The 16,496-nt window shown below is 45.3% G+C and overlaps 5 protein-coding genes across 9 annotated transcripts; 2 read left to right on the top strand and 3 right to left on the bottom strand.

Moving 5' to 3' along the window:
- Positions 1-903: 903 nt before the first annotated feature.
- Chsy (Chondroitin sulfate synthase) lies at positions 904-10,050 on the top strand. Of its 5 annotated transcripts, none has more exons than XM_089263664.1 (6): positions 904-1,042; positions 1,703-2,076; positions 4,621-5,446; positions 5,515-5,833; positions 7,874-8,287; positions 8,366-10,050. In XM_089263664.1, the coding sequence occupies exons 3-6, from the start codon at positions 4,682-4,684 to the stop codon at positions 9,358-9,360; spliced, it is 2,493 nt and encodes an 830-aa protein (XP_089119790.1). In that variant the 5' UTR covers positions 904-1,042; positions 1,703-2,076; positions 4,621-4,681; the 3' UTR covers positions 9,361-10,050. The 5 variants fall into 5 exon arrangements, with proteins under 5 accessions (XP_089119790.1, XP_089119788.1, XP_017963548.1 ...); XM_089263662.1 differs by having other exon boundaries at positions 4,618-5,446; XM_018108059.3 differs by lacking the exon at positions 1,703-2,076.
- On the bottom strand, positions 5,996-7,658 carry Alp11 (Alkaline phosphatase 11). Its single transcript, XM_018108082.3, has 2 exons — positions 6,348-7,658; positions 5,996-6,270 (listed from the first exon to the last, which is right to left on the bottom strand). The coding sequence occupies exons 1-2, from the start codon at positions 7,579-7,581 to the stop codon at positions 6,086-6,088; spliced, it is 1,419 nt and encodes a 472-aa protein (XP_017963571.1). The 5' UTR covers positions 7,582-7,658; the 3' UTR covers positions 5,996-6,085.
- LOC108656132 (DALR anticodon-binding domain-containing protein 3) lies at positions 9,972-11,672 on the bottom strand. The gene is made up of 3 exons (XM_018108083.3): positions 10,842-11,672; positions 10,449-10,767; positions 9,972-10,373 (listed from the first exon to the last, which is right to left on the bottom strand). Exons 1-3 carry the CDS (start codon positions 11,588-11,590, stop codon positions 10,086-10,088), a joined length of 1,356 nt encoding a protein of 451 aa, XP_017963572.2. The 5' UTR covers positions 11,591-11,672; the 3' UTR covers positions 9,972-10,085.
- Positions 11,673-11,985: 313 nt separating this feature from the next.
- LOC108656122 (uncharacterized) lies at positions 11,986-14,795 on the top strand. The gene has a single exon (XM_018108065.3). It carries the CDS (start codon positions 12,158-12,160, stop codon positions 13,988-13,990), a length of 1,833 nt encoding a protein of 610 aa, XP_017963554.1. The 5' UTR covers positions 11,986-12,157; the 3' UTR covers positions 13,991-14,795.
- On the bottom strand, positions 14,422-16,349 carry LOC108656136 (dnaJ homolog subfamily C member 25 homolog). Its single transcript, XM_089263666.1, has one exon. The coding sequence runs from the start codon at positions 15,963-15,965 to the stop codon at positions 14,940-14,942; it is 1,026 nt and encodes a 341-aa protein (XP_089119792.1). The 5' UTR covers positions 15,966-16,349; the 3' UTR covers positions 14,422-14,939.
- Between the last annotated feature and the right edge of the window lie 147 nt (positions 16,350-16,496).

Below are 16,496 nucleotides of genomic sequence, written 5' to 3'. Positions count from 1 at the left end.
TGTTATTATCGATCAAAACTATCGATTTACATCAGAAACTACAATTAGACTAATTTAAAAAATATTAATTATATTTATCTAAATTTGTGTACTGCATATGTATTATGTATATACATACATATGTATGTAAATATAAATTAACAGTAATATTTTTAAACTCTTATACATATACATATATGTATGTATGTATATGTATATCTTACTAGCTAGCTGATCTGCATATATGTATGTACACATACATTCATATGTACATATATGTACATATATATACATGCATGCATGTTAATAAGCAAATTAACTTATTGGCGAATTTTATGCATACTCGTATCTTATCAGGCTATACATACATATACATATGTATATGTACATATGCATGTAGCTATGAACAGACAAAGATTTGTATACACACATACATATGTATGTATTTTTTTAATTTTTGGAATCGACTTAATGCCAAATTTAATGAGTTATGTCTGATTCTGTGAACTATAAACAGCGACAAACGAATGACTCGGACCTGCTTCAGATTCAGATTGAGCCACATGTTGCCTATGACCGTTTGGCATCGACGTAAGCACCACATGACACTTGGCAGGCAGACGGGAACGATGGGAATGAGTGAAGTGGTGCGCTCGCCTGTTGCTGCTCTGTCGACCGGCTGTTGCTATCAGCTACGCAGATCGCTCACAGATACACGCACATTAGCACTCACACATACAGCAATAGCTGACAGAGAGCGATTATTTACAGCAAAGGTAGCGCCCGGTCGAGCGCGCTCTCTCTCTCTCTTTCTCGCACTAAACTGTCTCACCCTCGGGCGAGTGCTCTCTGTGCCTCTCACAGTATTCAAGTTGGGCCATTGGAACACCGGGCGCCGACTCAGCCCGCTCATTCGGTTAGTTCTTCAACAGAATTCAACGTTTTTCGACGTTTGTTCTTGTTGCACACACGCACACGCACGCAAACATAGCCTGACATAGAGCGTGTCGGTTGAAGCACCAACGACGAGCCACAGAAAAAGAAAATACATTTTCTTTTCATGGTAATTGTTAAATAAAAATATAATAAAAAACAAAAAACAGCAGAAGAAAGTGAAATTTGTATAGTATTTGTATTTTGTGCGCTTATAATAAATAAAGTATGATGAAAATGTAAATGAAAATATTTAATTGTGCTCACAACAATTCTTTGCTTAATATTTCCAAGTTTTGTGGCTCGCGACCTTTGCGAACTTAACGTCGTAACAGCGACAACAACAGCTAAAAATAATTAAACAGCGCATGTTTCACTAACTACGCGAATGTGTGTGTGTGTGCAAGTGTGTATGAGCGTATCTGTGTGTGTGTGTTGTCTTTGCTGCGGTTCAAGTTGAAAGCCCAACACATTAATTGCCCCAACGCCGTCTAATTGTCAACAGTTAAACAAGTTGCTCTTGCTGTTATTATACATACATATGTACATATTTTGCTGTTGTTATGGTTGTTGTTAAATGTTTGTTGTTGTGTTTGTCAATTGTATATTATTCATATCAAACTGTTTGGCCTGCAAAAGCATTTTCGAATTCGCATTTTTGCTCGTGTTTCGCGCGCTCTCAATTTTTTTATGTGGCTCAGTGTATCAGTGTGTGTGTGTGTGTGTGTGCCTGTCTGTCTGATTTTGTATGTGTGCACTCGTGTCTCAAAGTCTCGCATTTCCTGCACAGCGCCGGTAACGTCTCTGCCTTCGTCTCCGTCTCCGTCTCCGTCAACATCTTCGCCAGCGCCAGACAGACCGCCAAACTGAGACAAAAACAGTTGAGCTTGAGAAGCGTCGCGACGCACCACACCGCAGCGCAGCGCAACGCAACCAACGCGACACTGACACTGCCCCAGACTTAGAGTCAGCGTCAGCGTCAGAGAGTCGAAGACGCTGACAGTGTCAATTGTTTGTCCGCCCGGTCGTCGCTCCTTAACTGCCTCAGTCCGTCCCTGTCTCGCACCTTCGCGTGTGCAAAATAATCATCGCAATAATCATCGATCGCTGTATTTGCTGGCACTGCAAAGTCCGTTCCATTTGCCCCGTTTACCGGAGCAACAGGTGAGTGCTGCGAATGCTGCTGTGTTTACACTGAGCTTAAGAGGAACCAAAGTATAGTATAGTTTATACGACGGGTGTGCAGGCAAGATAAGATACAACGAGGTCTTTTATTAATTGCATTTGTATTCCATAGTCAAGCTCAATTCATTTAGATATTTTGCTTCGACTTTGTATTAAGTATGCAAATCTATCTGATCTTAATATCTACTCTACTAGCAAATCGATTCCTGATCTCAATTATACTCAGGGTATTTCATTAACTCTTATTCCATAGTTAGACTAGGTACACTTCTACAAATTCTTACAATTTGGCAATGAAGAAAATGAAGTTTCAAGTATTAAAAGCGAAATTATCGAACAGATAAAAGCTAAACGAATCCGAAATGTAAACAATATACAAGAAAAATTTTTAAATGACCTAATATGAAATACCCTTTACTGACATTTTATAAATATACATATAGCAAAAATATGTACTATATTCGTTATATATTCTGCTCAATAATAATGGATGATTAGAAATAAGTAAACCTTCTCATTTTCACATAGAAATATTGATAAGTATAGCAAACATATTATAACATATATTTGTTCATGATTAATATACCCGCATTATACATTAGCAATGGGTATAATAATTAAATTAAACTTTTATCGGCCATAAATACAATGTCCGAGTTATCCAGCGATTGCCGGTTGCATAATTCCCGTACGTTGGTTAAGAGTTAAGAGCATTTAAACAGAAATTGACCGCTTCACTGTAAACACCTGCAAAGGTGAGTCAGTAAAAGACGGTGTGTGCTCGAGAGAGAGAGAGTGGATGAGTGAGAGAGAGAGAGAGCCAGGGTAGGGGGGCAGCAAAGGCGAGTGCTCAGGTGAGTGAAGGCCATTAGGCCGTAAGTTGTGCCAAATTCATGTGCGTATATCAATTCTTTCTTCTTCTCTTCTATTTTTTTTTTTTTTTTTTTTTTTGTTTTTTTGTGAACATTTCAAATTGCTAACTAAACAAACTCGAGTCCCAACACAAGCAAAAAGGCAACAGAACCCAACTCGAAGCATATGGATCGCAGTGCTCGTTCGTTCGTCAGCTTTTCTCTTTTTTCTTTTTTGTAGACCAAATAGTTTTCTGAGCTGTTTGTTTATTTAATTAACATTTATGTGCGGCTAAGGAGGTATGTGTATGTGTGTGCTCGCCTCATACATATATTGCGGACGAGCGGCCAAACATGAAAGCTAACAAAAACACATCAACTAAGTAAGAAAAACTAAAAAAAAAAAAACTAAAAAAAATCAGAGATGCTTTTAGTTACCACCCTGCACCACCTTGCCCCATTCGGCTCCACCAGCATCTTGTGGGTCCATCTTGATGGGCGACAAAACCAATTGATGTTCGTACAATGTCCAATTTATAAGCTGCACCGAGAGCTGAGCTAAAATTAGATGCCAGCCAGCCAGCTGGGTCTCGCTTATTTTCAATCTGAGCTCAAGTAACGGCGTATCTCTGTCGAGTCTATGAATATCTGAGTATTTGTAGTGCCTGAGTATCTGTTGCTCTCTGCTGGCTGCTGGCTGAATGCGTGTGTTCGGAAACGTTAAACGATTCGAAGTGCACTAAAAATCTTAAAACTAATCCAAATAGACATTTGCATGTGTGTGAGAGAGAGAGAGAGAGCATGGCGAACAATTCGAAGAAAATCTTTCATCGCTACAATAAACTATAAAAAAAGTGAATTACACAAACAAACATTGTAAACTATTAAGTGCCTCTTACTCAGGGGCTATTCTAGAGATATTACTCTATAAAAATCAAGGTGCTATCTTAGGAATAGAAAATAGAAGGGGAAAATTAAAAGCAAGGGAAAGAAAAAGAAACATAGAACGAGGAAGACGAAGAGGAAGGGTAAGAGAAAGAAAAATAGAATAAAGAAGACGAAGAAGAAGGGTAAGAGTATGATTTTAAGAAAATGGACAAGAGAAACGAAAAGGATGAGGATGAGCTCGAGAGCTAGGCTGAAAACGGGCAACAAAAAATGAAAGTGGAAAATGGAAATAGATGTAAACATTTGAAAAATTAAGAAATATAAATGAAGACAAATAAGAAAGGGAAATAATTTGAAAGAAACAGAAGAACAAAACAAGAACATAATTTAAAGAAGAAGTAAAGATGAGGACGGACGGGAAAAGTATGAGTAAAAGCTTTTACTGAGAAAGCCGAAGAAGATAATACAAGCGTAATAGGGAAAGGAAATAAAAAAATGATGAAGAGAAAAAAGAATGCGAAAAAAGAGCAAGAAAAAGTATCTGCTATAATCGAATAGCAGATACAATATGAACACATAAATATGTATGTATATAGAACTAAATATGATATACCCTCGATCACCTAATTTATATTCGCACACATTTGCTTAGGGTATTCGATATGCAATATACATAGGTCCACATCGGTCTAATTAACAATTTGCCAGGGCCACGCGTCTGTGAAAGCGAGATTCAATTGAACTATATTTAAATTACGATCTCTGCACGTTTCTTTCGCAGCAGCGCTCCCCTATGCCCATTAGCCTGAGCCCTGGACTCCCCCGCAACACAAGCGTCCAACACAATGCTGCAGCACACGATGACGAAGCGTAAAACGCTAATCATTGCCTGCTTTGGCATTGCACTGGGCCTCTGCATTGGCACCGTATTGAAAAACTATCGCGCCCTGGAGATCGTCAAGCGCTGCAGCATGCGGCCAACGAATCTCAAATCGCCCAACGAAATCATTGGCCTGAACGATGAGGACACCATACAAAACTCTCAGCGCAATTTGGTTTTCGTGGGCGTGATGACGGCCAAGAACTTCATCGAGGGTCGTGCGCGTGCCGTGTACGATACGTGGGGCAAGGAGGTGCCCGGGCGCATTGCGTTCTTCAGCTCAGAGGGCAGCTACTCGGATGAGTTGCCGGTGGTTGGGCTAAAGAATGTAGACGATCGTTATCCGCCGCAGAAGAAGTCGTTCATGATGCTGTATTACATGTTCGAGCACTATATTGATCGATTCGAGTGGTTCATCCGTGCGGACGATGATGTCTACATGGAGCCGGACAAGCTGGAACGATTTCTGCGCTCCATCGACAGCTCGAAGCCGCAGTTCATTGGACAGGCGGGCAAGGGCAATAGCGAGGAGTTCGGTCTGTTGTCCCTCGAATTCGATGAGAACTTTTGCATGGGCGGTCCCGGCGTAATACTCAGCAGCGAGACGCTGCGCCGCGTAGCACCACACATACCCACCTGCCTGAAAAATCTGTACAGCACTCACGAGGATGTGGAAGTGGGCCGATGTGTGCAGAAATTTGCTGGTATTCCCTGCACCTGGAACTACGAGGTAAGCTGAATTGAGCAACGTTCGGGCTACGTATCTCCTGCTGACGCTATCGCTAATCACTTTTGCAGATGCAGTACATTTTGCGTCACAATTCAAGTGGCCGTAATGCGTATACGGGCAAGCTGAAACGCAAAGAAATACATAATGCCATCACGCTGCATCCTATCAAACAGGCGCCGCTTATGTATCGCCTGCACTCCTACATACAGGGCCTCAAGGCCGAGGAGCTGCGCCAGGAGTCGCTGCTGCTGCATCGCGACATCAAGCGGATGGCCAAGTATTTGGATGTGCCCGATGACAGCACCTACATGCTGCCAAGCGTCTCTCCCGGCGCCATTCCGGAGAAGGACACTGGCAAACGGCACTTTGAAGATCACAATATTCTAGGTAAGTTGAGTTCAAATTGTACCTTCAATACCGTGTAAAATACGTTAAATTACATTTGCCTGACTTGCCACGGTTCGCATCTGAGTCCAGTTGCTTATGTGACGCAAATGAACCAAACCGAATTCACATATCGATATCATTGATAGTAGTAAAGGCGTTCGATAGTTTTCAAAACGTTGTTTTTGAATGCACAAAAGACAACACAGAAATTTACATTACAAAAAGATGAACTGAACGTGCATGTGGATATTTCTAAGGGGATGGCTCGCAGATGGTGGCGCCATGGCCCACGCAGGCTGCATATGCCATCAGGTGTGGCAACAGATTTTGCTCCATGACGCCACTAAAGAGATGGGACTGGGGGCCCAACGCAAACACAGCCACATCTTCGCCAGAATGTACGCCCCTCGCATGTATATAGCTAGGCGTAAAGGATGCTAAACGAAACATACATACATATATAAATATATACCCTGAAATATCGCGCAATTCGAAAATAAATAAGATTCTTTACTTTTGCTCAGATGCGGTGCAGGATTCTCCCGTTTGCCGGCCTTGTTGAGGCTCTGCCACTTGCCAATGGCATAGTTGAGCGTGCTGTAGGGTATACCGTCCAAGTCACGTTGGCTGGGATCCAGACCCAATATGGCTGTCCCTCGATTGGCATAGCCCGCCATGCTGAGTGTATGCGAATGATCCGCCGTAACAATGATCAGCGTTTCGTTGGGATTTGTCAGATGCACTGCCACCTCGATGGCCGCATCAAGTTCGAGCATCTCGTCCAGCGCATAGCCGGCCCGTGTCTCGTGGTGTCCATGATCGATGCGACCGCCTTCAATGAACACAAAATAGCCTTGCGGCTGCTGTTCCAGCCGCTGAATGGCAGCTTCTGTCATGTCGCGGAGCCGCGGCTGATCTTTGGATGCAGCCAAATGGTAGGCCATATGGTTATCACTGAAAACGCCAAACAGGCTGCCATTGGTGGCACCGCAGTTGCGCAGCTCGCTCAATGTGCTGGCAAAACATCCGTCCGGATTCGATGCCCGCCACTGTTTAAGCAAATCCCGTCCATCGCTACGCTCGCTGGCAAACTTACCCAGGCCGCCGCCAAGTATTACATCCAGATGCCGTCCAGGCGCATCCTCGATCAGTTGCCGTGCGATGTCCAACTCCTGGGAACGCCTCTGCACGTGCGCATAGCCGGACGCCGGACTGGCGTCAGTTAGTCGCGTGGTGGTCACAATGCCAGTTGCCTTGTCGGCGTGTTGAGCCCAATCCAGAATTGACTCCACCTTGACACCTTGAGCACTCTGTCCAATGCTGCCGTAGTTGGTTTTTATGCCGGTGAGACATGCTGTTGCCGCGCATGCCGAATCCGCCGTTTGGCTGTCCGTGCAGTAGGTCTTACATAGACCCGAATACGGGAACTGCTCCACGGCCAGCTGCGCCTCCTCGCCGCTGCAGCCGGCATGCTGACCCTTTAGTATTCGAGCCGCGGTTAGCGTGGTAATGGATAAGCCATCGCCCATTAGCATTATAACGTTCCTGGCCACTCGATTGTCGCCCCCACCCGCCTCTCGACTACGCATCAGACGCACAGCCAGTTGCTGCTGCGCCTGGTCCATCCAATAGCTGGCGTTACGCTCATCGTCCTTGGGTTTAGTCACCCTTTCGCTGCCACAACCTAATGCATCACAGCAGACTAATGCCGTGAGCAATGCCAGGCGGGGCAAGTTTGTTAGCCACATGCCTTACATAAAAATCGTGTCGAGTTAGTTGATTGTATAGAAATCTTAATGTGAATGTCAAATGCCTGCTGGGACATCTTCCATTCCAGCCATGCCTACCTTAATGGGGCATTTGAATACATCATCTTTACCCATGCAAACCATTTGAATTGCAACGCCCAGTTTTTGCAAGCTATCGATTGAGTTATCGAAATTATTGCGATTTACATACGCACAAGCTATCGAACTGGAATATAAATATCTTATATAAATAAATATATCGAATTTAATTTTATGTTATCGACTGTTGCAGGCATTAGTCCCGAGCTGAATAAATTTGTGCCCGCGAGCACAGCGGATCTGCTGGACTGGTCCTTTATAGCACGCAGCCTGTACTCGGCGGGCTCGGCAAATCCCAAGCAGAAAATTGACTCGGCTATGCGCGAAGGTCTCGAGGATGTCATCACGGAGGTCATGGAGAACATCAACTATTATTCACGTCAACGTGGACGTGTGATTGAGTTTCGTGAATTGCTGTATGGCTACCACCGTTTGGATGCACTGCATGGCCAGGATCTCATATTGGACCTCCTGTTGATCTACAAGAAGTATCGCGGCAAAAAGATGACAGTGCCCGTGCGGCGCCACCTCTATGTGCAGCGCGCCTTCACAGGCATCTTTGTCAAGGAGCTGGACGAGGATTTCTACAATGTGACGCTGCAGCAGAGTGAGTTTGATTATGCTAAATGCATACATATATATTCATGCATATATTTCCTATATTGTCTTGCTTACCGCTCGTAAGGCTTGTCCTCTGTAGGTCTGTTCGGCAGCCTGCTGCACAACAGCATGGCACGGCTCAGCAGCCACTTTACCATGGCCAGCAACCTGTTGGCGCCTCCGCCGGACACCATTGTCTTCGTGCTGCCTATTGCCGGTCGGCTGGCCACCTTCCAGCGCTTTCTGTCCATCTATGAGCGCGTTTGCATTGTGGCTGCACAGCACTGCGATCTGCTGGTTGTCATCTTTGGGCAGCCAGATGAGCTGATCGATCATCTGCAGCAGCTGAACGAGTTGCGCAGTCGCCACATATACCAGCAGATCAATTATATTCAGCGCAGTGGCCCATTCTCTCGTGGCGTCGCTCTGGACATTGCCGCTCGCTCCTCGTACATACGACAGCAGGACATTATCCTATTCATCGATGTCGATATGGTCTTTAATGTGGAGACACTGCAGCGGGTGCGTATGCATACGCAGCGTGGTCGACAGGTGTACCTGCCCATTGTGTTCAGCCAGTACGATCCGAAGCGACGGAATGGAGCCAGTGCCTCCGAGCAGGTGCCTATTGACGATGAGAATGGGTACTTCAGGCAGTTTGGCTTTGGCATTTGTGCCATATACAAGTCGGACATACTGGACGATGACATCAATGGCTTCGACAAGGACATAACGGGTTGGGGCCTGGAGGATGTCAAGTTTCTGGAGAAGATTGTGCGCGTTGGAACGCGCCAACATGGCTTTCTGTCCAATACGGCTGAAGTGCCGCTCGACTATAACGAGGCAGCCGAGCAATGGCGACGCCTTAGCGTATTCCGTGCTCCAGATCCGACGCTGGTGCACATCTACCATGACATTAGCTGCGACGTGCAGTTGGATCCGCCGCAGTACAACATGTGCCTGGGCACCAAGGCCAACTCGCTGGGCAGCACCCGGCTCATGGAGGAGCTGTTCTTCAACAATCGACAGAACATCGACTTTATTACCGAATTTAATCGACAGAAGCATCAGAGTAGATGATGCGTGGGCGCCATCCAAATCCTGGCATGTTCCACTATAGTATTATGCTTCCAGCTTCCTATCAGTGTGCGTGTGCGTGTGTGTGGGTGTGAGTGTGACGTGCTGCTAGCCAAAATGCCAAATGAATACCTTACAATATGCTGCAGCGGAATGGATGAGAGCGAGTAAGAGACAAGTATGGAAGTCAAGAAAGATAGAGAGAGAGAGAGAGAGAGAGGAATAGATTTGTACATGAAAGCCTTGCGCAATTATCGTTTTAGTTTCCCTGTCTCCATCTTGGCATCTATTGAAACAACTTGTTCCTTGACATAAAGTCTTTTTATTTTATTTTTTTAAGTTCTGTTCTTTTTATCATTTGTTTGTAAATAAGTTTTTAACGCATTTTTGTCCATCTGTTCCTACATTAAAGTAAGCGTAAGTTATCTAAATTTAAAATTAAGTTCGTGTCAGTTCATTTGCTGACATTTTCTGTTAAAAATATAGCATATAAAGCTCTTGTTCCATTTTGAACTAAATATGATGCATATACATGTATATTATATGTTCTAGGCCTATGACAACTAAATAAATCCTTTAATTGTAAAGAACATCTGTTTTAGTCGTAAGCCCTCTTGTGTATAGTTAATATAAAAATATAGATTGTTGTTAAATTTACCATACCGTTTGTACATTAAATATACAAAACGAAAATGCTGCCTTCACTTAACAATCCTCGTTTGCCATCCTCACATGTAATCCACGGGCTCAATTCCCAGTAGCGCCAGCGCGGAATTGAGCACCTGTCGCACAGCCTTGACTAAATATATCCGAGCGTAGAGCACGGGCATCAGATTGGTGCGCTGCTGCACGAGTATTCGTTTGTGGCGATAGTACCGGCTGAACAGGCTAGCCAAGTCTACGATGTAGCGGACGAGCAAATGGACACCGCACAGGCCCTGCTCCACTTGGGCTAGAGTTGTTTCTACCAGCTTTGGAAAGGTAAGCAAATAGCCGTAGATCAACTGCCAGTCGAGCTGCGTGCAGAAAGAGATGAATATTAATCAAAATATACAGTCGTGATGTACAAATATATATAAACTCATTCAGACCTCATCCTCAAGCACGCTCAGATCGATTTCATCTAGGGGCGGCAGACATTCGTAGACACCTAGATCCACCTGGGCTTGAAAGGTACGCAGCAATGTCTCGAGGCGTGCGGAATTGTAGAGAATGTAGTTGGCACCTTTGGAGCTGCCTAGGCCACTGCGCACCACGGTGGCGCCCGTGCTATGTCGCACCTCGAACAGATCCACTATGACAGCCGCATGGCCAAGCCGATGCATCAGGCTCTCAAAGTTTTTTCCCTTGACACAGTCGCGTACGCCATGGCGATGCATAGCTATTAGGAGCATATCATTGGAGCGCAGTCTGCCGCCGGCAATGCACAAGAGAGGAAAAAGGTGAAATGTAGCTGGATATTGGACGTTGCGGCAACTACTTACGCCATGTAGTCTCCACTGGTCATACTTGTGGCCGTCTTCGTAGTCGGCTCCAGCACCGGGCCGCACACAAGGCGCACCATCTTCTTATCCTCCTGGCTGTCTGAGGGTCGACGCGGCACATTATTGCAATCAACGCTAACTCTCAAAGTGTCGTCGGTCACATCGTCCTCTTGAACCACGCGCCACTTGGAATATTCCAAGAGACGGCCTAAAATGAGGTACAGCTGCTTGGCACGGAACTTGTGCAGTTCCTTTGAATTGTGCTTGTCCTCGTTGAGAAATCGGTTGTTCAGCGATAGGTGAATTGAGCGCGGCAAGACAGCCCCATCGCCTGCTGGCCCTTTATGCTTGCCATAGTTTTCGCCATTTGTGATTATGGAATTGAGAACATTGGCAATGATGGGAGCACGATGGAAGTGCAAGCCGTAGCGTTCCTTCCGCAACTTTGTGATGCTCTGTAACGGGAATATCCATTGCTTGCTTTGTTCTAACATATCCTCCTTTGCTTTCTCGTCAGTCAGCAACTGCTCGATGTCCATGCGCATCTTCAGACCGTGTCTCTGACAAAAACATTCCCAGTTTATATTGCTTGCCGCAATGCTCACATCTCCGCCTTCTAAGAGGTTCTCGTTATGGAAGCGGATCAGCTCGCCGTACCGCATGACACACGAAGCATTTGTAGCCACCGGATAGATTGCGAAATGCTTGACCAATTGGTGGGTCACCTCGGTTAATGGATCTTGAGACATGTCCGCATTTAAGGAATTGAGAAACAACAGTAAATGGTGAACACTTTGAAAGAGTTTAGATTTTATTGTGGCTTTTTTAATAATTAACAATAAGCGGTATTTCTGACAGAAATTTCGCCGCCAGCTGTTTTCAAAATATATTTATCGATAGCAATTCACAATAGCTGCAAGTGCGCAAACACATCGCTAGGTAGCTTAAAATCACATAGTATTTTAGCACTGGTCAGTGATTTTAGCTATTAAAATGGGACGTTTACACAAGTAAGTCTCTTTAAGAATTTGTGCCACTTTAGAGATGTGTATATTAAAAATAATATAATTATCAAATTGTGACGTCACTGGCAAAGGCTGCTGGGTAATGTATATCGATAGCATAGACTATCATCAACACGAATGAACTAACAAACTATCGATAGTGTTTGTCAAGAACTAACAACAAAAAGAGCAACACTCGGAAAATAGACACACAAAATATAGTATCTATATTTGTATGTTTCAATGTGTGCAATTGTGTTTGTGTGCGAGTAAAGACGTTATGTTTTTAGCACTCATAACAAATTTTAAGCAATGCCGCGTAATTTAGGTCCTGATTCGGGCCTTGTGGATCTAGGCGTTGTGTGCCTGATATGTTTGCGCGCGGAGCCTGGATATTGTTCAATTTATGGTCAAGATCTGGAGACACCTCATATGCAAATTGTGGATAAAATCCGTAGTTGCAGTGCATTGCAGTTGGAGAGGCCGCTCCTCGCACAGCTGCCCGACAAGATCTGCCATGGATGCCGCAACGAGCTAAGTATCACCTATCGCTTCCAACAGAAATGCCGAGAAGCACAAAAGATATTCCAATCGGCAGCTTCGGCCACACAGCTTGTGGACGTGGATAAATTGTTGTTGGAGCAAACACAACATCTCAAGTTGCCATCCGGTCTCCGAGTGAAGCGTCTGCCAGCTGAGCCTACAGCCAAGAAAGAAAAGTATTATTGTGACGATGAAGATGTTGCCGTAGTAAATGATGTGGATGTTGAGGTGCATGCACTCATGATTCCGCCAGACGATAGCGCAGCAGCACTGATGCTGCAAGATGTAGCCAGTATCCCATCAGATTCTGAGGAAGACAAGGTCATTGCACTGGATATGGATTGGGCTGCCGAGCAAACGGTGCAGCAGCAGGAGCAACAGCAACAGCATCAGCAGCAGCAACAGCAGCAGCTCCATTGTGAATCGGAGCAGGACAACGATCTGGAGGTGGATCAGGAGTTCGTGCATGAACAAGAATTGGAACAAGACCAGGAGCAAGACCAGCAGCAGGACGACGATGATCAGGACTACAAGCTGACGGAGGAGGAGTACTTGCCGACACAGACCACTCAGTGTGCTCCAGTCAACAACAACAGCGATAGTAGTAACAACAACAATATCAATGGAAATGGAGGCAGTGCAGCAGTCAATGTCAGCGGAGTGCGACCACGTCGCCCTACAGAGCCAAAGATCTGTGACATCTGCGGCAACACATACAAGTATCAGCATGCGCTCAATGCGCATATGCGCCGGCATAACAACGATCGGCCATATCCGTGCGAAGTGTGCCAGAAGGCGTTCATTTCGAACGTGGAGCTGCGTCGTCACATGCGTGTCCACACCGGACAGAAGCCGTATGGCTGTCTCTACTGCGAACGTCGCTTCTCCGACTTTGGCAGCAGCAAGAAGCACGAACGGATTCATACCGGGGAGCGTCCATATATCTGTGAGGTGTGCAATAAGGGATTCGCCTATGCTCATGTGCTGTCCGTGCATCGGCGCGTGCACACGGGCAAAAAGCAATTTCAGTGCACGCAGTGCGACAAGGGATTCACCAAGAAATCCTATCTGGCCGCGCATGTAGCCCAGCATGTGAAGCAACAGCCGGTGGTGAGTCCAGGCTCGGCAATATCACTGCGACTGCCCACGCGCAAGCGACAGAAGCAAAGGGGGCAGCACCAGAAGCTACAGCATCAACAGGAACCGCAGCTGCGAAAACAACAACAACAACAACAGCAGCAGCAGCAGCAGCAACAGCCCCAGCAACAATCACAATTGCATTACAATGACCGCGATTTGGCCGTTGGAGACGATGATTCCTATGATGATGATAATGTCAGCGTTGGCATCGGAATGACCAATCTCAACCAGGCGGGCGGCGAACAGGCCAAAGTGCTGGAGGAGTGCATTGTCACAAATGATTTCATGTTCAACGACGATGATGCGGACGATGCTGAGCAGAATCTGGACGATTATCATGATACACAGCTGGACGATAGCGAATTCCAGAACGTACAGGATGTTAAGGTGCCGTTCGGGCTTGTTAGCGGTCTACTCGATGCCGATGAACTTGTCAGCGATACCAAATACTTGATGGAATAGTTTTATTGCCTCTGCCCATGCCCCTGCCCCTGCCCCTGCCCTTGCACTCGCAACACCAATTACCCAATCCAATTGACCCACCTTTAGGTCTTAAGAACGCGTGCAAAACAAATTAGTCTAGAGCTCATCAGCTGTGTAAATAAAGTCGAGTTGGCAACGGTTTCCAACATATAGTCAAAAACAGAAACAGAAGCAGCAACAAAAACCATCAACAACAATAATATGCGGATTCAGTTATGTGGATTGAAGCACAACTGTATAAACGAATTAGGCGCTCCACATGCAAGAATTTATCAGAAGACGCCCGAGTGCTCCATATTCATAAAGTTCCACATGCTCTAAATGCCATTCGAAATAATTCTGAAATTTTACGACTCTAACGGACCTTTAACATATTTGTACATTACTATAGAATACAATTTTCAATAGCATTTACTTGTAACTCTCATTTAAATATTTAGTTTTTATTTAATATTTAGTGTTTTGTATATTTGCTATATAAAAATTTGGACAATTGAGCTAACAACTTTAAAAAAGAGAAGAGAAAAAAAAAAACAAAGAGAGGTTCTCGGTTTTCGGTTTCGCGTTTATCGCACGTTTCTGCTGGCAGATGTGGAAGATGAAAGATGAGAGGCGAAATGCGAGTAAGCACGTTTTTGGAACCGGTTTTGGTGGCGAGGTCAACGTTTTGGCCATCGCTGCCCCGCGGGCAGTATCCGATTGGCCACCAGAATTATTAACATAATTGTTTTTTAAGCTATTGCAAAACTTCGCCCTAGACCCGAAAATATTGTTAAAAGAAAAACTAAAAAAATAAAAAAAAAGAATACATTGATGTCTGCTAGATGAAAGAAAGTTGAAATCAATAAATTACAGTTGGCAGGCCCATGGCGACACGTTGGAACAATAAAACTTGAACATCAACAGATGCCGTACTCGTCCTCGTCCTCTAGTCCTCGAAGGTGATGCGACCGGGCCCATGGTTCTTCATGTAGCGCCTGTAGGCCTTGTAGCGCGGATTCTCGGCCAATTTCTTCTTCATGTCCTCGTCCTGATCGGCCTTCCACGCGACAAAATTGTCGCGCTGCCACAGTTCAAGCTTCAGATATTCCTCGATCTGTTTCTCATCCAGTGAATTGAACTGATGCTGGCCCATGCCCATGTGGCGTCGTATCAAATAGAGCTGCTGCTCCCGGCCGTACGGCTGCTTCAGCACCGTGTAGCGCCAGAACCACAGCGCGTGCCACGCAATGAAGTTGAACAGCGTGTACGGGCAGATGAGCAACTGCACCCACAGCACATCCCATAGCGTTGGCTTCGCATAGCCGCCCTGCACGTCCATTTTCTCCTCGATAACCTTGCGTATGATCCGCTCGATTTCCTCTTTTTGTTCCGTTTTCGATAGGCTCTTGCGATTCTTGCCCTTGCGATTGTGCACTCGCTCCTGGATCTCATCGCGCGCTATGTCCAGCGCCTTGTTGCGATACTTGGGCACCGTTGAGAAGTATTTGATGGCAGCATCGTAGCGCTGCCAGCCAGAGTAGTACTGGATTATAGAAATCACGGTCAACGACACCACGATCACCACGCGCACATCGACCTTGGGTGCCACACGTCGTCGGTAGTAGCGATAGTAATGCGCATAGTAGGCGTCCGGGTTATCCAGCATGTAGTCGTAGTCTGTGCGGGATTCCTCATCGCGCAGTATCTCGTAGGCTGTGGCCACGAGCTTAAATTGCTGTTCGGCCAGCGCCTTGGCCTCCTCGCCACGATGCAGATCGGGATGATATTTGCGTGCCAGCTGCCGATAGGCTTTGCCGATCTCCGACTTTGAGGATTCACGTGTGACGCCCAGCACATCGTAACAGTTCTCTTTGCCACAGTAGAGACCGTCGAGTAAGCCCACGCACAACGTTGGCAAGATACTGACCAAAAGGCAGGTGTAAATCCAGCTTTGAGACTGTTTGTGTGGCATTTTGTACGTATGTATGTGCTTGTGTGTGAGTGTATGAGTATGAGTGTATGGCCAGCAACAGCTGTTGCTCCTTGCTCCGGGTTAGACTTTTTGACAGTTCTGTTGAGCTGTCTCCTTATGTTCGTATTTTGGCTGCCTTGCAACTGTAAAGCCCCGTTCTCCGCTACGTTGCTTCCACGCTAGCGCTTGGAGGCTTTTGCCACTTTCACCTCAACTTCTTAACGTTCTGAGCAGTTAATGCTGTTATTGCCATATAGAGTTGTATTGGTGTACGTACCAGTGGAATCTAATTGATTCCGCGCCGCTTCAAAATGAACTAGTTCTTCGTTTGCACCGGCTAGCAAGAGATTGTGGTTACCTTTACCTCTAAATAATTATTGGGAGCGAGAATGTTTTGTAAAAATACTAATGCAAAGAATACTTTAAAAAAAAAATGTGTTGGATTTATACTATTGGAAACACGTACTAATTTTATGTTCAAATAAATTCGAATAGCAAAGCCTACTAGTTCTTTAAGATAATAACAATACG

Source organism: Drosophila navojoa, chromosome X (assembly GCF_054131105.1).
Source record: "Drosophila navojoa isolate 15081-1374.11 chromosome X, UAZ_NAV_1.0, whole genome shotgun sequence".
NCBI classification, from domain to species: Eukaryota; Metazoa; Arthropoda; class Insecta; order Diptera; family Drosophilidae; genus Drosophila; species Drosophila navojoa.
The sequence above is the reverse complement of the archived record's forward strand: the minus strand, read 5'-3'. Positions and strand labels throughout refer to the sequence as shown.

Bases quoted from the DNA above. Each gene is read 5' to 3' on its own strand.
- Chsy (XM_018108059.3), top strand. From the start codon at position 4,682: ATGCTGCAGCACACGATGACGAAGCGTAAAACGCTAATCATTGCCTGC. The intron at 5,834-7,873 runs GTAAGTTGAGTT...CGACTGTTGCAG, and splicing joins TGAAGATCACAATATTCTAG to GCATTAGTCCCGAGCTGAAT. The intron at 8,288-8,365 runs GTGAGTTTGATT...ACCGCTCGTAAG, and splicing joins CAATGTGACGCTGCAGCAGA to GCTTGTCCTCTGTAGGTCTG.
- Alp11 (XM_018108082.3), bottom strand. From the start codon at position 7,581: ATGTGGCTAACAAACTTGCCCCGCCTGGCATTGCTCACGGCATTAGTC. The intron at 6,271-6,347 runs GTAAAGAATCTT...TGTTTCGTTTAG, and splicing joins TGCACCGCATCTGAGCAAAA to CATCCTTTACGCCTAGCTAT.
- LOC108656132 (XM_018108083.3), bottom strand. From the start codon at position 11,590: ATGTCTCAAGATCCATTAACCGAGGTGACCCACCAATTGGTCAAGCAT. The intron at 10,768-10,841 runs GTAAGTAGTTGC...TGCCGGCGGCAG, and splicing joins ACCAGTGGAGACTACATGGC to ACTGCGCTCCAATGATATGC. The intron at 10,374-10,448 runs GTCTGAATGAGT...TTCTGCACGCAG, and splicing joins TGAGCGTGCTTGAGGATGAG to CTCGACTGGCAGTTGATCTA.
- LOC108656122 (XM_018108065.3), top strand. From the start codon at position 12,158: ATGCCGCGTAATTTAGGTCCTGATTCGGGCCTTGTGGATCTAGGCGTT.
- LOC108656136 (XM_089263666.1), bottom strand. From the start codon at position 15,965: ATGCCACACAAACAGTCTCAAAGCTGGATTTACACCTGCCTTTTGGTC.